General features: G+C 45.0%; 1 protein-coding gene across 2 annotated transcripts in view; it reads left to right on the plus strand.

Moving 5' to 3' along the window:
• RAF1 (Raf-1 proto-oncogene, serine/threonine kinase) overlaps positions 1-27177 on the plus strand; it is a 126881-nt gene that overhangs the window by 47899 nt on the left and 51805 nt on the right. The window contains exons 6-8 of one of the 2 annotated variants that reach the window (XM_033925984.1): positions 8764-8862; positions 9256-9409; positions 14277-14336. In XM_033925984.1, the coding sequence (XP_033781875.1) occupies positions 8764-8862; positions 9256-9409; positions 14277-14336 (313 nt within the window). The remainder of the gene's footprint in view (positions 1-8763; positions 8863-9255; positions 9410-14276; positions 14337-27177) is intronic. The other variant, XM_033925986.1, reaches the window with a different exon arrangement.

Genomic DNA, 27177 nt, shown 5'->3' on the forward strand with positions numbered 1-27177 from the left:
AACTTCTGACCTTTTATCACAGACCCTTTTAGCTTCTTTTTAAACATTTTCCTCATTTTATCATAGTCACCCTTAGATTTATTTAGCAACGTCACTCCAGTTACCCGCTCAAATTTGATCATGTTAAGATCACTGTTTCCCAGCCGATCCAGCACAGTTACCTCCCATACTATGTCCTGCATTCCACTAAGGACCAAATCTAGAATAGCTTCCCCTCTTGTTGGTTCCTGGACCAGTTGCTCCAAGAAGCAGTCATTTATGTCGTCTAGGAATTTTACTGTCTTTGGGATCCAATAGCAGAGACAATCTGACTTAATTCCAGTGTACAGTATGGGGGCTTAACTCCTTATCACCTGACCTGCTCCTCCCCACTTCCCCACACCATTAGGGACACAGCTACGACTGTTGTCAAAGCAAGAAGATTTCATCACATCGCTTTCGCTTGATAAAACCAAAGCAAATAGCACAAGTTGGATCTTAGAAAGGCGAGGCCACTGTAGTAAACTTGGCTTTCAAATGGAGCTGGCTTCAAGAAAGTGTAAAAAGTATTTTTTATAAAATGCAAAGCCCAAGGACAAGAGTGAGAAGAAAACATCTTCATTTGAGAGGATCATGGATACTTCGTACAAATTGTAAGAACCAGAAGAGGAGCAGAATTGCAAAGGAGACTGCTGAACCGCCAGAACTCGTGGCAGCGACCGGCTGAGCAGTAGGGCAGGAGCATGGAAAGCTTGCTCCTGCCTTTTACACCTCTGGACCACCAGGGATTCCAGGAACGCGGGTCATACGGAAGGTGCGGTAGCATGCAGGATATTGGCAGGGAGGGGGGCTGAGCGCAGCCTGGCAGGGGAGGGAGTGATGGAGGGGACGCTCCTGGCTGGGCAGGGCAATTAAATATTAAGCCCCCCCCCAACATCTTATATTTGAGTCAACCATTTTTCCTCCTTTTTTTGGAGAAAATAGGGGTCTTGGCTTATATTTGCAAATATATGGTATGTACTTTTCCTAACAAAGATGTGTCACCTTTAGAATAGCTCCTTTCAGTTTTGCCCACTGCTTTTCTACTTCATTCAGCTGTTCTCATCCAACTTAGCTCCTCTTTGAGGTATTCCCCCATCCAGTGGCGTACCAAGGGGGGGGGCGGGAGGGGCGGTCCGCCCCGGGTGCCAGCCCTGAAGGGGTGCTCCCGGCCTTGCCGTTCAGTCCCCCCACACCCCCGAAGGACCGCTCGTCCCACTGACCTTCCTGCACCACCTGTGAAGCAGCAAGCAGCAGGATCGCGAGGTCAGCTATCCCTGAGCTGCTTGGGCGCTGCTTCCTGCGCCGCGGTCCCGCCCCTCCTCTGACATCAGAGGAGGGGCGGGAACGCGGCGCAGGAAGCAGCGCCTAAGCAGCGCAGGGATAGCTGACATCGCGATCCTGCTGCGGCTGCTTCATAGGTGGTGCAGGAAGGTCAGTGGGGCGAGCGGTCCTTCGGGGGTGGTGGGGACTGAATGGCAAGGCCGGGAGCATAGGTAGTGCTGCTTCATAGATGGTGCGGGGAGGCCAGGGGGGGCGAGCGGTCCTTCAGGGTGGGGCGGGTGGGCAGGCAGGCAGGCATTCAAGGGGGAGGGGGGTGACAGGCAGGCAGGCCTTCAAGGGGGGGGACAGGCCTTCGGGGGGGGTGTGCAGACCTTCAAGGGGGAGGGACAGGCCTTCAAGGGGGGGCATGCCTACAAGGGGGTGGGACAGACCTTCAGGGGGGGGGCAGGCCTTCAGGGGGGGTGCAGGACTTCAGGGGGGGGTGCAGGCCTTCAAGGGGGGGACAGGCCTTCAAGGGGGGGACAGGCCTACAAGGGGGGGGGACAGGCCTTCAGGGGGGTGCAGACCTTCAAGGGGGGGGACAGGCCTTCAAGGGGGGGACAGGCCTTCAAGGGGGGGACAGGCAGGCAGGTCTTCAAGGTGGGGGGACAGGCCTACAAGGGGGAGGGACAGGCCTTCAAGGGGGGGACAGGCCTACAAGGGGGTGGGACAGGCCTTCAAGGGGGGTGCAGGCCTTCAAGGGGGGACAGGCAGACCTTTAAGGGGGGGCAGGCCTTTGGGGGGGACCCTGGTTTAGAAGTACACGGAGGGAAGGGGGTGTTCAAAGAGACGTGCATATGCTAAACTTTGGGGGGGGATGAAGAAATAATGGGTTTGAAAATAGAGGAGAGGGAGAGAAATGATGGACCATGGGATTTAAGGAGGGAAGGAACTGAAAGGGAGAGAAATTGGACACAAGGGATGGTGTGGAGGAGGGATAGAGATACTGGATAGGAGGGTAATTGGGAAAAGAAAGGGAGAGATGGTGGACTCTGGGGTGGTGGGGAAGGAGGGAGAGATGCCGGATGAAAGGGTAGTTAAGAAAAGGTGGATCTGTGGAGGGAGATGAAAAAAAGGAAAGATACCAGACTTCCTGGGGAGGGAAGGGAAATGGAAAGGGAGGACAGAGTTGGCAGATGGATGGTTAGCACGCAGAAAGAAGAAAGAAGGAGACCCTGGCAAGCAAGTTATCAGAAGAAAACCAGAGCCTTGGTCCAACAAGATTTGAAATATAACCAGACAACAAAAGGTAGAAAAATTAATTTTATTTTCTGTTTTGTGATTATAATATGTCAGATTTGAAATGTGTATCCTGACAGAGCTGGTGTTGGACTGCAAACGTGAGCTAGGATTTAACAGAGAGAGGAAAAGTCCTTTTTGTTTCTTTATTTTATTTACACCACAGTGCCAGTGTGGTTAGGAGAAGCCAAAGGGGGTGAAAAAGCTATAAAACCCACCAGGAGTTTTGAAAAAAATCACCCAATTGGGCAGGAAAATCGAATTGAAAAACCAATTCAATAGGCTGAATCGAATCGAAATTTTTTTTCCTGAATCTGGCAGCATTAGTTTGCGCTACTGTCTTAGACTTTAGGACCTGGGATTGGGGAGAGATGGCATCCTCAGTACTTTATAATGCAAGTGAAACGAGGATTTGGTCAGACTTTTGAAGGGTCTGCAGAAAAAAAATATTGTATAGGCCGGGGACATGAAACAGCAGGAAATGGGAACTTTTCTTCCTTCTATTTTTGTGAATGGAAAGGCTGAGGATGTCAGAGAGTTCAGTTAAAATATGTGCTTTATAAGAAAATATAATAATGTGTTTTATAAAGTTTATAGCATAGCTGGCCTACCCAGTGAGGTGTTTCTAGTGGTGGTGGTGGCAGCGTGTCAATGTGTTGAGAGGAAGAGGTGGTCTGGGAAATTCTGCCGAGCAAACTCTGGGCCCATTTCCACCCCCCAGTTAGTCCACTCCACTCAATTGGTTCACACACTGAGTGGGTCTTTGGGTGTTGTGTTGGTATCTCTTCCAGTGGTTTATCAGTATCTCCTTCTGGTCCAAGGAAGGAAACTTTGTTATCCTTAGCATTGACCTACAGAATATGTTTGTAACAGCGCTGCTTGTGTGGCATTAGGCTATGTAGTGATCGAAAGAAAAAAACAGACCTTTGCACATTTTTGCACTATATGGTGGGTGTATGAGGAGATTCACATTTCCTGCACAGCTAAGTCCATGTGAAGTTACCTTGTGCTGTATTTGACATCTAGCAAGGTCTCTGTTTGAAAGGAAAGATCTAAACTTAAAAATGAAGTGGCCAGAAGTTATGGTAAAAGCAGATAGTGTAGCTGGTTTTAAGAAAGATTTGGACAAATTCCTGGAGGAAAAGTCCATAATCTGTTATTAAGACATGGGGGAAGTGTCTGCTTGCCCTGGATCGGTAGCATGGAATGTTGCTACTCTTTGGGTTTTGACCAGGTATTAGTGTCCTGGATTGGCTACCATGAGAATGGACCATTGGTCTGACCCAGTTAGGCTATTCTTATGTTATATTCTCATCTGTAGGGGCCTTTGTTTTCACTTCTTATTTTAATGTATTTTTTTTCTGGGAACTTATCAGTGTTTTTTATAATGGGAACAAAAATGGAAGAGAATTAATGTGTGTGGGATGAGGGGGTAACTAATTTCTTCAGCTAAATAATTCAGTCCACCTCAACCAGACATAGGAGAACTCACGCACCATTCACACACCCTCCAACCAAAAACGTCAAAAGAAAAAAACTGTTCGACAACCTCCTAGCCATTTGAGCTGCAACACTCGACCCCCAACTCTACAACCAATTGACATCGACCACATACTGCAAAACCTTCAAAAAGAAATAGAAACCCTTCTATTCAAAAAACACATAAAACTGCACTAACACAATCAGAACTGTCCCAAGCATCACCTGCAACTACTCCATATGTACTTCTGATGTCATGACAATTCAGACATAATTTATGCTATGTTATGTTTGGAATATAAGAAAATTTTCACTGCCTGTTTCTATTCTCACCATTTATTCCGTTTCATGGTCATTACAAAAAATATTTTTTTACATGGGGGGGGGGGGTGTCAAAAAATGATGGGCCCCGGGTGCCACATACCCTAGGTACGCCACTGCCCCCATCTTGACAAATTTAGTCCTTTTGAAGTCTGAACCTTCAAACTTGAGTAAGTCCTCTTATCCCACATTTTAATATTGAACCTCACCATTCTGTGATCACTAGATGCCAAATGATCACTCACCGTAACCTCATTTGTAAGCACAGAGTCCAGAATAGTTCTATCCCGCATGAGTTCTGTTACTAATTGCCGGAACAGCTTCCTATAGCGAATCCAAGATCTCCTTGCTTCTAGACAACCCCACAGCTGAGACGTTCCAATCAACATCCAGCATCTTAAAATCATCTATACTTTCCCTTTCCTAGCTCTTTTGTCTCATTTCAGTAATGGTATTTGATGCCTTATATTCCTGAGAGTTATAATTATATTAGGGTATTTAGCACCCATCCCCAGTAAATTTAGTTTAAAGCCCTCTTCAGTACATTAGCCAATCTGTTACTAAAGACAAGTGAAGGCATTCAAAATTAAGTACTTGCCTGCAACAAAAGTATATTTGCTTTCATTGTAGCTTATGCAGGAATCATTCTGGAATCTTTGGACTTGAAATGATTAGAATTGACATTTAATTAACTAGATAAGTGTCTGAAATGACCTTTTATTCATGTGCAGGTGGAGAGTTGATACTTTTGAACTACTTTTATTTGTATGTTGACTGATCTAAAAATATAAAACTGTTACATGTTTACTTTGTGAAACTGTCATTGTTCCAGTCTCCTCTGCTCGCAACCTTGGAGTCATCTTTGAGTCTGACTAGAGAATGACACGGGGAAAAAGTTTTTTCCCGTCACTGTCCTATCCCCACAAACCATCTGATCCCATCCACACAAGCCTCGAATAGTTTTATACTAAACTTATTTAATTAAAGTATAAAAAGAAACAAGATTCTGTACAATTGTCATTTTATAAATTAAAGTTTTGGCTGCTGAACTAGAGAAAGATGTTGAACTGGCAGGGCTTTGTTTATAAAATGTTTATCAACACAACTAATACACTACTTTATCCTAAACAAAAAAAAATAAAATATACTTTTTTTTTCTGCCTTTGTTATCTGGTTTCTGCTTTCCTCATCTTCTCATTCAATTCATACCATCCATTGTCTGTCTGCCTGCTCTCTCCCTCCGCCCCCCCACCCCCAATTGGTCTGGCACCCATCTTCTTCCCTCCACTCCCCCCATAGTCTGGCATCTCTCTCTTCCCCATTTCCCTTCAGCGTCTTCACCCCACTCTCCACTTCTCTTGCCCATTTCCCTTCAGAGTCTTCCCCTCTCTCTTGCCCATTTCTCTTCAGTGTCTTCTCCCCATTTCTCTTCCCAATTTCCCTTCAGCGTCTGTTCCTCTCCCCCTCTCTCTCCACTTCCCTTCAGCGTGCGCAGTTCAGCAGCTTCTCCCCCCCCCCCCCCCGATCACCAGAGATCCTCCCTCCCTCCCAATTGCCGAAGTCATTTCCCTTCCCCCTCCCCTTGGCGATTTTCTGAGCTATTTTCAGCTCCCAGCTGCCCAAGCCGGCTTTCATCAAGTCGCATGTGGCTGCCGAAACTTCTCCTCTGATGCAACTTCCTGTTTCTGGTTGCGTCAGAGGAGACGTTTCAGCAGCCATATGAGACTTGATGAAAACTGGCTCGGGCAGCTGGGAGACAAAAACCCCCCACAAAAACGCCACAGTAAGGGGAGGGAGGGAAGGAGGGGAGAGAGGGAGATGCCCTATCGGTGACCGCATGCGTTCCCGACCTTAACTGCGGAGACAAGGCCACCGCTCCACGGGGCGGTGAATGGTCTTGTTCCCGTACCCGTGGTGGCGATGACTTTCTCCCGTTTGGGCAGATTACCCGCAGCTAACCGCGGGTAACAGCCACCATTTCATTCTCTAATTCTGACCTCTCAATTTCTATCCCCATCCAACAAGCTGCTAAGTAAGACCTGTTGCTTCTATCAAGTTTACAAGTTTATTTAAAATTTGAATAAATGCTTATCTTGAATTCTAGGCGATTTACAATGGTAAAAAAAGGGATACAATATATTTAAAATAATAAGACGTATACAGACAAAATACAAAAGACTTGACATACAGTTAAACAAAAGGAAAAAGGAGAACTACAATAAAGCAAAGAAAAGAAACATTCAAGGGATAAAACACTAGGAACATGAGGGGAAAAACCTCTTTGCCACTGGAACTACTGAAGAAATACGGCAGAAAGGAAAAATCTGTGATCAAAGGCGTCTTAAATCAAAAACATTGTAATGCTCCTTTAAATTTGTCAAGATGTTGCTCTTCTCTAATATGAGTTGGCAATGAGTTCCCAAGTCATGGGGACAAAAAGTAGTCATACGGCGGGAATGATCTTTAGGGACAGCACAAAGAATAGATGTTGAGTGGCAGATCGGAGTTCCTTGGTTTTAGGAGTTGCCAATTTTATATAGAATTCAATAAGGAATTGGAAGCCAATGTGCTTTCATTAAAAGTGGGGTATCGTGGTTGTATTTTTTTGAATTAGTGATTACCTTGAAAGCTGTATTTTGAATTAACTGAAGATGATAGATTTCTTTCTGGGGTATTCCTTTGTATGTCAATTTTTGATATTACAAGTGAATGGATCAGTATGTTTAACTACGATGGTTCCAATATATTTGCTTGAGCCCTGATCATTCTAAGTTTATGGAAGAAACTTGTGACGACTGTACCGATTTTAGCACAGTAATTCAATTTGTTTTCAATCGCACCTAAAATTTTGACCGAAGTAAGACGATTGGTGTGTTGTCAATGCAAATAGGGGATGCTAGATGAATATCATCTTTCCACATGAAGAGAACAGTTTGTTTTAGAGATACTAAGGAATAACATTTTCGCTTAACCAATTCTTAATGCTATTTTACTTCCGATTTATAGTATTGATTTCACTATTGTTGGAAGGATTGATTGGATGGATGATCTGGATGTCATCAGCATAGGGATATGCACTGAAACCTATTGATTGGTACAGTGTTAAAAGGAGAGCCAGGTAGATGTTAAAAGGTAGAGGAGAGAGTATGTAACCTAGTGGAATGCCGAAGTTGGATGAATAGGACGTAGAACTTCAATATTGCCAAAATTCGTCCCTTCCTCTCTGAGCACACTACCCAGACCCTTGTCCACACTCTAATAACCTCACACTTAGATTACTGCAATCTACTTCAAAGTGGTCTCCCGCAGTGTTGCCTCCCCCTTGCAATCTGTGCCAAACTCTTGCATGACTCATCATCTACCAAGCTCGTTACACTCATGTCACCCCTCTCCTTAAATCACTTCACTGGCTCCCTGTCCGCCTTCGTATATAGTTAAAGCTCATATTGCTGACCTACAAGTGTGTTCATTCTGCTGCCCCTCAGTATCTCACACCTTTTCTCTCTCTCTCTCTCTGTCTGTACACCTCCCAGAGAACTCCATTCCTCAAATAAGCTGCTCTTAGCTTTACCCTGCTCCTCCACTGCCGTCCCTTTCATCTAGCTGCCCCCCCCCCCCGAGTTTGTCCGCCAAGCCCCTTCCCTTGTTTAAAAGCAGGCTGAAAATCCACCTTTTTGATATAGCCTTCAATCCTTAACCCAGCTAGTTGGTTAACTGTTCTCTTTAACTGTATCCATGACATCCAATTTGTCTTGTCTGTTTAGATTGTAAGCTCTTTTGAGCAGGGACTGTTTTCTTTTTCTTTGCGACTCTGAACAGTGCTGCGTACATGTGGTAGTGATTTAGAAATAATAGTAGTAGCAGCAGCATAAGAAGAACGAATCAAGATGGCTATCTTGTATAAATTCACTAGAGCCTTCTGAAGCTAGAATATGGATTTTAAAAAGATCTATAGCTCCTTTTAAAAGCAGTAACTTAGTGGTTTCCAAAGCTGTAGAATTTGGAATTTGAGCAGGTCCTGGTTGACTTTAATTTCATAGCCAGGGGGTAAGACTCAAGAGAAATCTCGGTGACGTAAGGGATGGACTGCGAAGAGTCATATTTTGCACTCGGTGCTTTGTACTTTTTGAGATTGCCAACTAGAATTATGGAAAAAAAACCTCAGCATCTCACTATTTTCATTATATGTCAGATAATAGCTATTTAAAAAAAAAAATCTGTAGTGCTTTCTTCACAAACTCAGATTCTTGCCCCAGTTGTTTAGCTGCTGTTATCCTGAAAATAGATACATAATGGGATCAATGCAAAACCGTAGTATTTCAACCCATGAAATATTATTTTATATCCTAATTGTCCACAGCTGATATGTTTTTGTGTTTACAGATTATTTCCTAATTCAAATATTGCTGACAGTGGCGGTCCTGCACTACCTCCCTTAACAATGCGGCGGATGCGGGAGTCTGTATCCCGTACATCTGTTAGGTAATCTTTATTATTGTACATAAAAATGCTCCTCTTTAGCTTTGTGCTTTTTTGCTCTGTCTTTGGAGTGGGGTAACTAGAATATGGAAACGATCGTTTTCCATTATTCAAGCCTCTTTTGTGGTAGTGGCAAAAATCTTCAAAAAGAAGCCCTGTTTAAGCTGTTCTGTTTTACAGCTAAATTGTTACTGCTTTGAGTTTCCACAGTATAAATATAGCATAAGCAAACAAATCTTGTTTTCTAATGCTAGTGACTGGTTGGTTGTTTTTACCAAAAAATTAATCTTAGAGTATAGTGGAATCTTAAAATTAATCTTCAGTTACATGATGGCCTAATCGAATTGTGTTATTTCCTAAGACTAAACAATACATATCTTTGGGTTCTCTCCACAGTTATCAGCACAGATATTCTACGCCTCATGCCTTTACATTCAGTCCATCCAGTCCAACCTCTGAAGGCTCCCTTTCTCAAAGACAGAGGTCCACATCCACACCCAATGTCCACATGGTTAGCGCTACTATGCCTGTGGATAGTAGGATCATTGAGGTAAGAAGGAGTGACCCCCCAAAAAAATAAAAAAATACAAAAACTAAGCAGTACCAGCATTTCATGACTCAACCCCATATTTCCTCTATTCTGTTCTTTGTCCACTTGGGTTTATTAATAAGTCAATTTTGGTTGATAAGTAGCAATACTGATAATGACCCCAGATTACAAATCATTCAGAAAAGAAATAAAAACCATGCTATTCAAGAAATCCTTGAAGACAAACTAACACCGCAAGACTCATCCTAATTCTCTGAAGCAACTTGCTCTACTCTTCAATTCAAATCTTTGACAAACAGGAAGAATCAGCCAAATAAGTAGAGTATGTTATGTGATTAGCACCAATTCAGAACAGATTTCATAGAGTACTGAAATACTCTATGAAACAAGGTAAAACAAACTTGTTTCTAAGGGGCAACTTAAGTAAGGACGGAACAATGTTTCTTAGAACAAGCTCTAGCTAGGTCAGCTTCCATTCTGATTCCAGGGGTAGGTGACTTAACAGCTCAAACCATTGCACAGTAGTAGTATAAAGTAGAGAATGACATGGGGACAAATTTTTCCCATCCCCATGAGTTCTTTTCCTGCAAGCTCTGTCCTCATCTGCACAAGCCTCAAACACTTTAAAATCATAAGTGTTCGATGCTTGTGTGGTTAAGGCAGAGCTTACAGGTATGGGGTGGGGACGGAACTGAGTTTCCGTAGGGATGGGGACAAATTTGTCCCCATATCATTCTCTAGTGTAAGGTACATTATACATTCAGGTTCAGAGCTCTCCATTGCCTCAGGTACAAAATGGACTTGGCTATGTTTCAGCTTCAGCCAAATCTGCCTGTCTGTTTTCAGCTGAAACCAAAATTAGCCCTGGACCACTCTCTCTGGCGTCCTCCACTCACCCTTGACTAAAAGCCACCGCTGCTCTCCCACCATCCTTAGGCCCTACCTTAAAAGCTCTGATCTTGGGAGAAACTTGAGATAGCTTCCCTTTTCATGGGGACTTTGTTTTTCAACTCTGGCCTTCCTAAGCATTCAGCAGATTTGGTTTCAGATTTCTAGTAGTTTAGTGTGGTTGCACATTGCAGTTACCTGATATATACTTGATAGTAACCAAGAAACTACCTATTGCTCTGAAAAGCAGACCTGTATGTGCTGCTGGAGGATCAGAAAATCTGACCATTGCTGTTTTCAAATTTGTACATATATGTGTAAAAGAAAACACTGAAAAATTGATATGATGAAAACTTAAGTGAATGACTTCTCATCTTGTAATTCCTGAAGTAAATGTTATGACTGTATTAATAACTGAAAGCTATAGAAGATCAAGAGATTGATCTACACACCATGTCCTTGAATGGAAGATTAAGAGCAAGCCATGGTGCGACTTGTAGCCATGCAACTCAAATTATAGACTAATGTAGTCTATTCTCCTTCTTCAGTGGAGGAATAGAAAAACCATATCACCTTTCTTCTGAAATCCTTTTGTCAATATGGTTATCATGAACATCAATTCAAATTTATTTTTGGTTTACATGAACAACCAAAACTTTAAAAATTCATACACATCTGCTTTGAAATACTTGTGATCTTGCAAGTGAAAAAAGTATGTAAAGGATAGCTGATTTTTTGGGTGCTTAGCATAATGTGACAGGATATTGCCCTCTGTGTTTTTCTTTTTTTAAGTTCAGGAAATTTTTATTGGTATTCAAAAAACGAGAAACAGAACAAAAGGGATATACTCTGTGTTTTTCAACAATAGTACAGTAATTTTTAATCACGTGTGACCTCTTAAGATTGCATTTTATTATAAATTTAGAATATCTTACTCTAGTGGCATATATGCTTAGATTTAGGCCCTCTTCTATCAAACTGCGATAGCAGTTTTTAGCGTGGGGAGCCGTGCTGAATGAAGGCTTGGAATCAATATGGGTTAAGCTACCAGGAGGATCTGGAGCAGACATCAAATTGGGTCTATACTATCGTCCGCCTGGCCAATCGGAAGAAATCGACCGGGACCTGGAGACGGAACTGCGGCAGGTATGCAAGAATGGAAGTGTGGTGGTGATGGGGGACTTCAACTACCCTGGGATAGACTGGAGTATCGGGCACTCAAGTTGCGAGAGAGAGACCAAATTCCTGGAAGCCACGAGGGACTGCTTCCTGGAACAGCTGGTCATGGAACCTACACGAGGAGAAGCTACTCTTGATCTAATCTTCAGTGGACTGGGGGGACCTGCAAAGGAAGTAGCGGTATTAGACCCACTGGGGAACAGCGATCACAACATGATCCAGTGCAGACTAGAACTGGGATCATCCAGGGTGAAAAGAACCACAACAACAGCGCTCAACTTCAGAAAAGGGAATTATGATGCAATGAGGAAAATGGTGGGGAAGAAACTCAACGGCAGCACAAGGAAGGTAGAGTCCGTAGAAAGCGCCTGGACCCTGCTCAAGCGTACGGTGCACGAAGCACAGAACCTGTACATCCCCAGGTTCAGAAAAGAGTGCAAGAAAAATCGAATAAAGAACCCAGCATGGATAACGGCAGCTGTAAAAAAGGCGATCAGTAACAAGAAAGCATCGTTCAAAAAATGGAAACAGGATCAAACGCAGGCCAACCAAAAGGAACACAAGGAAAGCCAGAAGGAGTGCCACCGAGTGGTTAGGAGAGCAAAGAGGGAATATGAAGAGAGACTAGCGGGAGAGGCAAAAAATTTCAAATCATTCTTCAGGTACGTAAAGGGAAAGCAACCAGCGAGGGAGGAAGTGGGGCCCTTGGATGATGGGGATAGAAAGGGAGTAGTGAGGGAGGAAAAAGAAATAGCTGACAAGTTAAATGACTTCTTTACGTCGGTCTTCACGAGGGAGGACACATCCAACATTCCGGAACCAGAGGAAATAGAAAATGGAGATCAAGATAGCAAGCTGGTCCAATTAGAGGTGAGCCAGGAGGATGTCCTCAGGCAGATAGACAAGCTAAAGAGCGACAAGTCGCCAGGTCCGGACGGCATTCACCCAAGGGTGCTCAAGGAATTAAGGAATGAAATAGCAGAGACACTTCAGCAAATATGCAACCTATCCCTAAAAACTGGAGAGATCCCGGAGGACTGGAAAATAGCTAATGTCACGCCCATCTTCAAGAAGGGTTCGAGGGGCGACCCGGGAAACTATAGGCCGGTAAGCCTCACATCGGTCCCGGGAAAGATGATGGAGGCACTGATTAAGGACAGCATCTGTGACCATATCGAAAAAAATGGACAGCTAAGGTCGAGCCAGCATGGGTTCTGCAAGGGTAGGTCGTGCCTCACAAACTTGCTGTACTTCTTTGAGGGGGTAAATAACCAGGTGGACAAAGGCGAACCCATAGACATAATTTACCTAGACTTCCAGAAAGCCTTCGATAAGGTACCACATGAGCGGTTGCTCAGGAAGCTATGGAATCATGGGGTGCACGGGGAGGTCCACCGATGGATCAAAAACTGGCTGGCAGACAGGAAGCAGAGGGTTGGTGTAAAGGGCCATTACTCGGACTGGCAAGGGGTCACGAGCGGGGTTCCTCAAGGATCGGTGCTGGGACCGCTCCTGTTTAACATATTCATTGATGACCTGGAGGCGGGAACAAAATGCGAGGTCATCAAATTCGCAGATGACACCAAACTATTCAGCAAGGTTGAAACCACGGTTGACTGCGAGAATCTCCAAAGGGATCTTACGACATTGGAAGAATGGGCGAAAAAGTGGCAAATGAGCTTCAATGTAGGGAAATGCAAGGTCATGCATATAGGGAGAAGGAACCCGATGTTCACTTACAAAATGGGGGGATCAATGCTAGGGGTCAGTAATCTGGAAAGAGACTTGGGAGTGATGGTAGACACGACATTGAAGGCGTCGGCACAATGCGCCACAGCCTCGAGGAAAGCAAACCAAATGTTAGGTATCATTAAGAAGGGTATCTCGACCAGAACGAAGGAAGTCATCATGCCACTGTACCGGGCTATGGTGCGCCCGCATCTGGAGTACTGTGTACAGTACTGGTCACCGTACCTCAAAAAGGACATGGCAATGCTTGAGGGCGTCCAGAGAAGAGCAACTAAACTGATTAAGGGTATGGAGAACCTTACATACACTGACAGACTGAAGAAGCTGGGGCTGTTCTCCCTGGAAAAACGGAGACTCAGAGGAGATATGATAGAGACCTTCAAGATCCTGAGGGGCATCGAAAAGGTTGACAAAGACAGATTTTTCAATTTGAAAGAAACCACAAGAACAAGGGGTCACTCGATGAAATTGAAGGGGGACAGGTTTAAAACAAACGCAAGGAAGTACTTTTTCACACAGAGGGTGGTGGACACATGGAACACCCTTCCGGAGGCCGTGATAAGAAATAGCACAGTACAGGGTTTCAAGGATGACCTGGATAGGTTCCTGGAAGACAAAGGGATTGAGGGGTACAGATAAGAGCAGTGGAAGGTTTAGAGATAAGTGTAGAGGTAGGTAATAAAATTAGTCAGGGACCGCTGACCAGGCAATATGCCTGATGGGCCGCCGCGTGAGCGGACCGCTGGGCTGGATGGACCTCTGGTCTGCCCCGGCGGAGGCGACTACTTATGTACTTATGTACCCGCACTTCTCCCAATGAGCATTGGGAGCAGTGCGGCTCCCATTGCAGTTTGATAGAAGAGGGCCTTAATTTTGCAAGAAAATGCTTAGTTCTGTATATGCAGTATTTATATATCTATAAAATTGTACCTGATGTCCCTATCATGCAGTCATTCTTCATGGTTTTATTTTCCTTTTCATTCATGTCTGTCTTAATTGCTATCTCTCTACTCTCTATTTTTTATTTTTCCCTTTCATTATTTTGGATTAGAATAATGGCCTGAATACATCTCCCAGGTCTTGGTGCAGACGGTTTTATGTGAGGGGAAGAGTAGGTATTTTTCTTGTGACATTTGAATTCATGTAATAAGAGCACGAATAAGAAAATTTCAGATGTAAATATTTGACTGTTAAGCTTTCCATATTGTACATTTTGGGGGTAACTTTATAAAGCATTTCCATGTGTAAAGCATGTTCTACACATGGAAAATTGCTATTATACAGTAAAACTGCATGGTGTGAACATCTTAGAAGTGTACTTTTAAATGATCAGAGCAGACCAAACCTAGAACAATCTTCCAACAATTATCAAGACAGAACCTAACTACTTCAGAAACTGAAGACTCCCTTGTGAGAACATATACTCCATTGATACTTAACAAGTATGCTCTTCCCAGCATTTCACCCTTCCAGGGACCACAAGAGCTCCCTCCCCAAACTCTACATAACAATCGCTCCTAAGCGTAATGTAAATGTCTTGATTTGTAAGTCGCCTTGAACCTAGATAGGCACAAAGTGACCCAGAAATTGAAGATTAAGTTAGGTTAGAATTATAAAGAACACGCATGCCATACATATAGCAGAGTATCTTTTAGGAACAGATGTAACTCTCTGTGAAAGCAGTTCTGGGCTTTATTGTAGGAAACTATTTTAAAAAGGCTAAACTTACACAGTATATGTTGACCTCTAGGTTTTAAAGTTGACCATAGCTCCTGAACATATTTGAAACTCTGAATTCAGTTGATGAAGGCTGGCTAAGCTTGGCAGAATATGTTCACACAGATAATACAACGTAAGGCGCATTCCGGAAAGCAATTAAAACCGCACTGTTTGACAAACTCATCTCCTAAACTGAAACCTCACTACTTATTGTTATATTTTCCCTCTGTTCAACTTCGGTGTAATATGTTTGTCCTTTTATCTATTTTTTATGTAATATGCTGATTGTCCAGCCTCCTTCGATGTGAACCGCCTATAAGTCTTTTCGACTGTGGCGGTATAGAAGAATAAAGTTATTAGTAGTGGTAGTAGTTGTCTAGTTAGTACTTCATATTGGCTGTAGCTGCTTGATCCCCTTTAAAGGTACCTTAGGCAAAGCATAGTACAAATACCCAGTGGCGCCTGGCATTGCCACGCCTTGCGCCCCACCCCTCGCATACCTCTTGACATGTTCACTGATGCGAGTAGCATCTTCCACATGTTATGCCTGCAACCAGGATGCGACATCAGAAGGGAACTGAGGCCGGTGCGAACAGAAGGTAGAAGATGCTGCTTGCACCAGTCTGGTGAACATTTCAAGAGTTATGCTGGGGGGGGAGGCAGGGAGGAGGAGTGGCAACAGCACCCCCATGAAGATGGTGCTCGGGGTGGTTTGCCTTCCCCCTTACTCCACCACTGCAAATACTTAGTGTATAATACAGACAATTTTATTACAGTTGACATAAATGGTAGAAACAGAATCTTAACCACTGACGAGATACGTGTATCCAAAGGAAAATCAGGGTTACAGCCTCTGTTCTTTACCTCAGTTGCAGTGCCCTGTAGTTTAGTAATAGGTCTTAGACCAGGCTCTTCTCACCTTTGGATCCACAAGGTTTAGTCTCCATCTGTGTTGGAAATTTGTTGTAGACGCAAGGTAAGACATCAAAAACGTTTCAAGCCAATGTGAACCAAATGAATTGAACATCAGCTGTAAGTAACCCTGGATTATGTTGTAAGGCGAAGGTTCTCAGCTTAGCCTCAGGAGACACCCATTTCAGGATATTCGCAATGAATATGCATATGAGAAAAAAAAAGCATATAATGGAGGCATTGCATGAAAATTTCTTATGCATATTCATTGTGGAGATCATGAAACCCAGAATGTTCTTAACCTCTGCTTTAAGGCAAAGCATATACCATGGCTGATGGTCTCTTTCCTTTCCTTTCCGACAAGATATCAAGACCACTATAATATCTGACTTGTGAATCTCCTGGCCTCCTTACACTACAATCGCAACACAAAATCGATAGCGTTACAATCTAGAAACATAGAAACATCATAGCAAATAATGGCCAAATGGCCATCTAGTCTGCCCATCCGCAGTAATCATTATCTCTTCCTCTCTCTCTCTCAGATCCCATGTGCCTATCCCACGCCTTCTTGAATTCAGACACAGTCTGTCTCTGTCTCCACTACTTCCTCCGGGAAACTGTTCCACATATCTACTACCCTTTTTGTTAAAAAGTATTTCTTTAGATTACTCCTGAGCCTATCACTTCTTAACTTCATCGTATGCCCTCTCATTCCAGAGCTTCCTTTCAAATGAAAGAAACTTAACTCATGCGCATTTATGCAATGTAGGTAAGTCTCTATCATATCTCCTCTCTTTAGTCTTTCCTCCAAAGTATACAGATTGAGATCTTTAAGTCTGTCCCCATATTCCTTATGACGAAGACCATGCAGCATTTTAGCCTTCCTCTGGACCGACTCCATCCTTTTTTTTTCAATTGAAAAGCTTTTATTGAAAAACACTCCAAACAGTACATAACAATTGCACATGAAATGCAAGAACAAAAATACATGGAGCCGAGTACCACACTCTAAAATAGCACACATAATTAAAATCAACAACATAGACATGTGCAAGTCCTACAAACTAATAAGAACAATCTAGAATGCCCACCAAAACACAGCCAATACCCCCCCTCCCACCCCCCAGGGACAAAACACAATACCTACAGCTCTCAATATGGTTGAGAGATAGTCAATTCCAAACAGATACCAAAAATTGGAAAGGAATATGGTTATGGGATCCCCCCAAGCATCGCCCATCCATTCCAACTCCAAGGCCAACTCAAAGCCCCTGACCACCCCTACCACAAACCCCCCCAGAAGCCCGAAAATTGCGCCACACATGAGCATAGCCATGTAGTTTACCATGCCGCAAGGCCGTTAAGTGATAAAGGTTCTGCCAATTAAGCAAACGTTGCTCCACCAGGGCCCACGTGGGAGGGAGCGCCTGATTCCACAAAGAGGCAATGGCCAATCGAGCAGCAGTGAATGCCAACCTACAAAACAAAGAGTCACCCCAAGCCAGATCCATTTGATGCCAAAACAACAAGGCGTGTCGCCAATCGGCCGGTATCTGGACATCTAGGATCCGGGACACCCGAACAAAGACCTCAGTCCAGAATCCACACACCTGCCCACACTGCCACCACATATGAAAGTAGGTACCCACTTCCTCACAGCCCCTCCAACATAGAACACTCGCACCTCCCTGCCAACAAGCCACAACCTGAGGGGTATAGTACCACCGAAAGAGGACCTTGTAACCATTCTCGATCAGCAAAGCAGCAATACCCGCCGAGGAGATCTCCGACCATATGTCACCCCAAGTGTCCCAGGAAATAGCCGAACCACAATCATCTTCCCAGGCCCTCATGTAGGGAAGGGGAGCCCCCCGACAATTAAGGCACCTATATACCGCAGAGAGAGCTCCCTTCCGAAGCACTGGACCCAATAGCAGCTCAAAGGGCATTTTACCACCCCTCAAGTCTCCCAGAAGACCCGAGGTCCTAATATAATGGAGAACCTGTAGGTAGGGGAACAAATCCCTTATCCCAAACCCAAACTTACCCCTGAGTTCTGTAAAGGGTCTAACACCGCCCTGGACCGGGTCCCACAACTGTCCCACACAAATTAAGCCCCGTGACTCCCAGTCTGCAAACACTCCCCCATCCCTTCCCGGTGGAAAATCAGGGTTGTGTCTCAACGGAGTATACCAGGAATGTCGTCTACTCCCCAATAAACAAGCTTGGGTCTGATTCCATACCCTCAAGGAAGTCACTACTGAGGATACCCCCCCTACCAGTCGCGCCCTACCAGGCACCCACGGCCTATGTAACAAAGGCACCCCATCACTTAAATTTTGCTCAATTTCCACCCACGGTTTCGGCGTCTGCGTCTGCCATTCTAAAAGGGCGCGCAGCTGAGCAGCCTGATAATATTTCACCACATCTGGGACCCCCAACCCCCCATCCCCTCTCCCCATACATAAGACCTTCCTACTCACCCTTGGCCGCCGACTAGCCCAAATAAAATTAAAGATATGCCTTTGAACCCCCTCTTAACGTTTTTCTACCCACCCAAAGAGGCAATACTTGGAATAAGAACAACAAACGAGGCAGAATCATCATCTTCACGATGGCCACCCGGCCCAACCAAGAGAAATACAGATCTTTCCAATTAAGCAAATCTTGGCGAATACGACGAAAGAGCGGAGGAAAGTTAAGGTCATATAAATCCACTCCCGGCGGTCCAAAATAAACCCCGAGATATCGCAAAGAATGCTGAACCCACCGAAACGGATACCGGTCTCGGAGATAGGATACCCGGTCAGCAGGCAAGTTAATGTTGAGGAGCTCCGATTTGCCAACATTGACCCGAAATCCCGACACCTCACCATAAATATCCAACTCCCGCAATATAGCCGGCAAGGAAGTTGCAGGTTCTTCCACCGTGAACAAAATATCATCCGCAAACAAGGCCAACTTAAAATCCCCTCCCGGCACCGTGACCTCCTTAATATCCTGATTCATCCGCACTCGCTGCGCCAGGGGTTCCACCGTCAAAGCGAAAAGGAGCGGGGAAAGGGGACACCCCTGACGTGTTCCCCTTGCCAGAGAGAAAGTCTCCGAATAACCACCATTCACCTTGATGCAACTCAAAGGTCCACTATATAGGACCCGAATCCAGTCCCGCATTCGTGGACCCAAACCCACAGACTCCAGGACCTGAAATAAAAAAGGCCAAGCTACCCTATCAAATGCCTTCTCAGCATCGATAGACAAAAACACTGTTTCTCGCCCCCCCCCCCCCCCCCGGCCCTATCATACAAGTTATAGACCCTACGAGTATTATCACCCACCTGTCTGCCTACCACAAAGCCCGACTGATCTGGATGGATCAGCCGAGGGATCCAACACATCAATCGGTCTGCCAAAATTCGCGTGAAGATCTTAGTATCAACCCCCAGCAAGGATATCGGCCTGTAGGAAGCACATTGGAGGGGATCCTTCCCCTCCTTAGCCAACACCGTCACTCCCGCCAAGCGCATGAAGTAGGGGAGGGTACTATTCCCTTGTAAAGAGTTAAGAAACGCAACAAAGGAGGCAGTAGCAGATCTTGAAAATGTTTGTAGTACCGAACGGTAAAACCGTCCAACCCAGGCGACTTACCAAGCTTCATAGAGCGCAGCGCGCTACGAGCCTCAAGCAATGTAAGAGGGCGGTCCAACCGCGCCACATCAGCCTGTGCAATCCGGGGCAACTCTGCTGAAGTTAAATAAGCATCCTGGTCCCGCTAGGGCCCTGGATTTTCCGGAGTATAGATTTGGGAATAATATTCCACAAAACGGGCACGGATAGCATCCTCAGTCTGTAACACTTCCCCAGAAGCCACCCAGAGTGAAAAGATCTGGTTGCGCGTCTGTCGCACCTTAAGACGATGTGCAACCAGTCGACTAGCTTTATTAGAAAACTCAAAATATCTCTGTTGGAGGAGTTGTAAGTTATGGTGCAATCTGTCCAAGTCTAAAGCCTGGAGATCCCGACGGGCCTGAAACAAGCGCTCCCGCAGTTTCACATCCCAAGGAGAACGCTTATGCAAACTCTCCAACCTACCAATCACAGTCAACAGGCCCGCTGCATCCTCCCGCCGTTTACGCTGTCGGGTCGACGACAGGGCTATTAATCTGCCCCTAAGGGTAGCCTTTAACCCCTCCCAAACCGCTTCCAACGAAGCTCCACACTCCACATTTACATCTAGATATTCTTGTATCCACCCTTCGATCTGTGTTCCCACCTCTGGGTCATCTAAAAGACTATCATTAAAACGCCAAAATTTCCGTCCCGAGCCTCCACCCACACCCTGGAATCGCAACCACACCGGGGCATGGTCCGACCACGTGAGGGACTCAATCCCCGCGGACTCCACCCTCCGGAGTAGTCCCCGCTCCACAAAAACATAATCAATTCTAGAATATGAGGAGTGTATTCCCGAAAAGTAAGTATAGTCCTTAACCGAAGGATGTAGCCACCTCCAGCAGTCCACCACATTCAGATTGGCCAATGCCTCCCGCAACAGTTTACGATCCCTTCTCCCATAATGATCCGCCCGCCCTGAGTTATCCAAATGAGGGGTCACTGTAAGATTGAAATCCCCACCAAAAACCAGGGCTCCCCCCTTAAACTTGAGGATCCGAGGGACCAACTCACGAAAGAAGGTCCCCTGACCCTCATTAGGGGCATATACATTTACCAGGGAGTACAAGACCCCCTCAATCAGAGCCTCCAACATAATGTATCTGCCCTGAGGATCCCGCACCACCCTACGTACCTCACAACGGATCCCCTTACGAATAAGAATTCCCACCCCACCCCTCTTAGAAGTGCCCACCCGGGAAGCCCAGAAGGCCTGCGGGAACCTGTGATCCCCAACCAAGGATTCATGGGACTGCAGTAAATGTGTTTCCTGGACAAAGCAGACATCAGCCCTCAAACGGAGCAATTCCCTATAGAAGGCCCTTCTCTTGTTGGGGGAATTGAGACCCCTAATATTATAAGAGACCAATTTAAATGCCCCCATATTCCAAATAAAATAATGACAATGCAAACCCAACCCCAACAGATATGCCCCCCTCCCCCACAGTGAGAGTCCTCAGATCTCCCACCAACATACAAAGAAGTGAACCATCTCCATGGCCCCTTACACACATCCCACACTCAAACATCAACTATCAAAAACGGTGTGTACAAGGATCCCCCACACCCAACCCACCAATCCCTCAAACTCCCATGTCATAATGTACACTCTCCCCTCCCCCACACTGCACTACCCCCCATATAACACAAACCCCAAACCTTCAACTTTCCCCTCCCCCCTCATCCCAAACCAGGTAGTGTATAACCCCCACAAAACACTCTCCCAAGGGGCAAGACTCAACAGTCCATTCCCCCGGGGGGGAGTCCAAAGACCCCCCGCCGAGACATGAAACTGGCAGTAGAAACAGGAAAAGAACAAGAACAGTCAGTCAGCTCTCAGGGGGGAGCACTTGAGGAAGAAGCGGTGGCCCGAAGAGGGGGTCCACCCCCTCGGCCACCCCTCCCGCTCCGGGATCCATTTTCCACTCGTTGCCAGCGGGCGGAGGCAGGACGCCCACCCTGGCCAGGCACCACACCTCCCGCCGGAACAGCCTCCTCAGGGATCTCAATACCCGCTTGTTGCAACAGCCCACGAGCCTCTCGAACTGTGGTAACTCTGGTGTGGACTCCGTTGATGGTAATAACAACTCCAAAAGGGTAAGTCCAACGATAGCGCAAATTGCTGCGCTGCAAAGCCTTGGTCACTTCCCTGAACGCCCGCTGTTTCTGGAGCGTGCCAGCAGCTAGGTCCTGATAAAACTCCAGCCGGTGACCCTCCCAGGTGACCGTGCCCATCTCCCGGGCTCTGCGGAAGATCCGCTCTTTAAGGACAAAGCTCTGAAGACACAACACTATATCTTTTGGTTGATCCAGTGTCCGGGGTCCCAGCGCGCGATGAGCCCGCTCCAGTCCCGGCTCCAATGTGTCATCTTGCAGGAGCCACCTGATCAGCTTGATTGTAGTAGCACGAATATCCTTAAACTCAGGCAGGTCTGGTAGGCCCCGCACCCTCAAATTATTACGCCGGGTGCGGTTCTCCAGGTCCTCGACCTTATCCAGAAGAAGTTGGTAATCCGCAGACACCGTCTCCAGTGATCTCTGCATTCCGGTTACACTGTCCTCACAGCTATCCATGCGCATCTCCACCACCTCGACCCTCGTGCCCACCTCCACCAGGTCAGTGCGCAACTCCTGCACCGCCTCCCGAACCTGCACCGCCACCGCAGAGATTTCAGATTTTACCTCTGCAATCCATCGCTGCATATCCGCTTTAGTAAGCGGGTCCATCGGTGTACTCTCTGGTACCGGGTCCACAACCATGTCAGCCACAGCCGCCAGGGTCCCGCTCAATTTCGCCGCCTCCCCGCTGCACGTCTCAGGGCCCATGCTGCCACGTGCAGCCCGGCTCAGCGCTTGTTCCATCGTGCGCTGGCCGGGTTTGTCGCCGGGCAACTTTTTTCGCGTTGCCATAGTGGTCACTGTGACTTCGCACACCTCACCAGCCCCCGGGGACAAAAAATTTTGCGCCGTTTACACACCGAAATGATAGTTATTTCGCCGGCCCGAACGGAGCTCTCAGTTCAAGCTCCCATCCGTGGCGATGACGTCACTTCCTCTCCCCGACTCCATCCTTTTAATATCTTTTTGAAGGTGCGGCCTCCAGAATTGTACATAATATTCTAAACTAGGTCTCGCCAAAGTCTTATATAGGGGCATCAATACTTCCTTTTTTTCTACTGGCCTTACCTCTCCTTATGCACCATAGCATCCTTCTAGCTTTCAATGTCACCTTTTCAAACTGTTTGGCCAATTTAAAATCATCACATACAATCACACCCAAGTCCTGCTCTTCTGTCGTGCACATAAGTTTTTCACCCCCTAAACTGTATCGTTCCTTTGGGTTTTTGCAGCCCAAATGCATGACCTTGCATTTCTTAGAGAACACAAGTACAGCTTCTAGAGTTCATATCCAACCATAGATTATCTACAGTGGCTGCCTGAAAGGGCTAAATGGTGGGATAGTGCCAAGTGCCAGTTGATAAACATCAGGTATTTCCTTATCCACAAACTCTTATATCTGATACATCATTTCTTGTTCAATATCTTTTAATAAATGTAAAAGATCAGGTATAGATCAGTAGCTAACTGGGTGATCCCAGGGGAGATTAGATTTTTTTAAACTACTGTCAAACTGTTGAAAACTTGAGATCCTGAGGGACTACCTTCTCCCTGAAAGAAGAATATACACTTCTCCCTCCGTATTCGCGGTGTTTGGGGCTGGACTGAACTGTGAATACGTAAAAAACCGTGAATAACTTATCATATGGCGTTTCAGCCTTCCCTGCCCTGCCTGCGGCCTCCTTCAAATTGAGCCCAGCGCTGCCATGACGGGTCCTCCTCAGCAGCTGAGAGAAAGGGGGAATGGTAGGCAGGAGTAGCCAGGGGGGAAGCCATACTCACGCTTCATCCACCAGCTCCCTCACTTTCCACATATTTAGCATGTTGGTAGCTTCCCCACAATGGGGACGGACTGGCCTTGGCTGGTCCGTATGCGGCCTCTGGAACCAGATGGGAGTGCGGAGGAGGTGGGAGAGGGGAGGCAGCCCACCACGGATTTCCTGTCCCATTCCTGGAAATCCTGACACAGCAGCTGCGGCCTCGTGCTCCTGCCTACAAAGCCGTTGCAAGTCCAGTCGCTCAGGGGGAGAGTCGCGGCATGCATGTTATGGTGCTCTGCGTGGGAAGGCACGTCCTCTCGCAGGGCAGCCCTGGGAGGTATAGTTTGTGGGGAGCGAGGACTTTGTTTCCTGGTTTTTCAGTTTACAGTAGTTCCCGTTTTTGCACTCATGGAAAAAACCGCGAATAATCGAAATCACGAGTGCAGAAATTGTGAATACAGAGGGGGAAGTGTAATAAATTGGACTTAACACATGAGCCTCACTAAACTGTTGGGACAGGAATTTTCAATATTTAGGGGCCTTAGTACTAAAGTATAATGACTTTACAAAAGGGAATTTTGCATGTCGATTCATGCAAATGCCTGGAAAGGCAATAAAAAAATGCACCAGTGCAGTGTGAGGGTTTCTGCAATGTTTCACCTGTTTCCTCCAAACATATCTACATGATTGTGGCCAACTAGATCAATTTTTCTTTAATTAGCTCATACTTTAGGGAATGACATGGCAACATAGAAAATCATATGGTCTATCTAGTCTTCCTATCCATCATCTAGTATCCCTTAGAGATCCTAAGTGTTTCTCCCACACTTTCTTAATTCAGAGAGTCATTTCTATCATTTATAGTGGTTCCATGCTTGCAGCATTTCTTAGATTATTCCTGAGTCTGTTCCCTTTCACCTTCGTCCTATGCTTCCACATTCCAAAGCTTTCTTTCCATTGAAAGAGACTTGCCTTCTGTGCATTTATGCCACAGAGATATTTAAATCTATCATCTCCCCCTCGGGAATCTTCTTAGGTATACGTGTTGAGATCTTAAAGTATGGTCCCATATAAAAACATAAGAATTACCATACTGGGACATACCGTAACGCATCAGTTGCTTATTCCATTTCTAACAATGGCTAACCCAATTCTCAAGTACCTAGCTAGAGCCTATGTAGTAAAACAGACTTTATGCTGCTTATCCTAGGAATAAGCAGTGGATTTCCCCAAGCCATCTCAATACTGGCCTATGGACTTCTCTTTTAGAATATTAGCCAAACCTTTTTTAAACCCTTCTAAGCTAACTGATTTCATCACATTCTCTGGCAATGAATTCCAGAGTTTAATTACATGTTGTGTGAAGACATGTTTTCTCCGGTTTGTTTTTTTAAGTTCAATCAGTTTTAATCTACTACTTAGTAACTTCATCGCATGTCCCCTAGACTTAGTATTTTTGGAAAGAGTAAACAAGCGATTCACATCTACCCTTTCCACTCCACTCAGTATTTTATAGACCTCTACAATATTATCCCTCAGCTGTCTCTTCTCCAAGCTGAAGAGCACTAACCGCTTTAGCCTTTCCTCATAGGGAAGTCGTCCCATACCTTTTATCATTTGTCACCCTTCTCTGTACCTTTTCTAATTCCGCTATACCTTTTTTGAGATACGGTGACCAGAATTGCACACAGTATTTGAGTTGCAGCCATACCGTAGAGTGATACAAAGGCATTAAAACATTTCCATTCCTTTCCTGATAATTCCTAACATTCTATTTACTTTCTTAGCCGCTACCACACATTGAACTAAGGGGTTTCATTGTATCTTCAAATGACACCTAGATCCTTTTTCTAGGCAGTGACTCCAGCTATAGTTCGGGTTCCTTTTTACTAAATGCCCAGGTCGGATCTCTAGGAGGGTAGAGTTAAGGGGATGGGTTATCAGAACATGAGATCAAAGGGTAGCTAGATGGGAGGGTCAATAGAGTGGGCAGATTTGATGGGCCTTGGCCCTTTTCTGCCGTCACTTTTCTATGTTTCTATTAAACATCTCACAAAAAATTGCACCCTCCAAAATACAGGACAAGAAAATCACCTTTCCTTACAAAAAGGGAGAAAAGACCTTTAAGCTTCCCATATAGACAGGCTAGTTTTAAACAGAATTTAATCCTAGCAGACACATCCTTGGTCAGAAAAACTCCCAATTAGTGCGTGAACTTCTATTCTAATTTTCTTATAGTTTTATGTATTTTCTTATAGTTTTATATATTTTTTTACTTTTCTTCAAACAGCAATTGTCAAAAATAGAAGTCACTTATCTGAGTACTTTGATATTCAGGTGTGGTCCTGGAGTAAAGAAAGAAGGAAAAACTGCTCTATGGAAAAAAGCTATCAATCAAACATTCTTCCAAAATATCCAACAGGGGCCCCTGTTTCGCAACAAGATGCTTCGTCAGGGATTTGCTGTAAAACATAAAAGACACATTGTAGAAAGTTTTCAAAAAACTTGAGAAAACAAGCAAAAAAAGGATAGCTATACCCACAGCGATCACACACCCGCTTCCACTCCTGTCATAAAAATGGCCCCTCAGCGTTCTTACTAAATAGGCACCTCACAGCGTCACCACGTCAAAATGTGATGATGTCATATTTATGCAAATCATGCAAAAAAACGTGGTGACATCATATTACTGCAAATCTTATTGTTCTCATTGCAGACTATCAAAACCAGGCTTTCCAATCCACCCCACTATTCAAACCCATAGGGGTAAAAGTTTGCAAAGAAAATATCCAGCGTTGTTCCCTTTTCAATAAAATTTGTTTAAAATCACCACCCCGTGCAGACGGTGACACTCTCTCCAAAACCCAGCAGCGCAAATCTTCAAAAACATGTTTACAGTCCATACAGTGCTGTACCATAGGAGCCTCAAGCCTTTCTCGTGCACGGCTTATGAGAACAATAAGATTTGCAGTAATATGATGTCACCACGTTTTTTGCATGATTTGCATAAATATGACGTCATCACATTTTGACGTGGTGACGCTGTGAGGTGCCTATTTAGTAAGAACGCTGAGGGGCCATTTTTATGACAGGAGTGGAAGCGGGTGTGTGATCGCTGTGGGTATAGCTATCCTTTTTTTGCTTGTTTTCTCAAGTTTTTTGAAAACTTTCTACAATGTGTCTTATGTTTTACAGCAAATCCCTGACGAAGCATCTTGTTGCGAAATAGGGGCCCTTGTTGGATATTTTGGAAGAATGTTTGATTGATAGCTTTTTTCCATAGAGCAGTTTTTCCTGCTTTCTTTACTCCAGGACCACACCTGAATATCAAAGTACTCAGATAAGTGACTTCTATTTTTGACAATTGCTGTTTGAAGAAAAGTAAAAAAATATATAAAACTATAAGAAAATACATAAAACTATAAGAAAATTAGAATAGAAGTTCACGCACTAATTGGGAGTTTTTCTGACCAAGGATGTGTGTGCTAGGATTAAATTCTGTTTAAAACTAGCCTGTCTATATGGGAAGCTTAAAGAGCCCCTATTAGACACTGAGGTCTTTTCTCCCTTTTTGTAAGGAAAGGTGATTTTCTTGTCCTGTATTTTGGAGGGTGCAATTTTTTGTGATTTATTTTGGGCATCCTTTTCTTGATTTTTTGGATATTTCTATTAAACATCTGCCATTTTAATGTCCAGTCTCTCAAGGTCCTCTTGCAATTTTTCACAATCCTCTTGCGATTTAACAACTTTATATCATCAGCAAAATGA

This window comes from Geotrypetes seraphini, chromosome 17, assembly GCF_902459505.1.
Source record: "Geotrypetes seraphini chromosome 17, aGeoSer1.1, whole genome shotgun sequence".
NCBI lineage: Eukaryota > Metazoa > Chordata > Amphibia > Gymnophiona > Dermophiidae > Geotrypetes > Geotrypetes seraphini.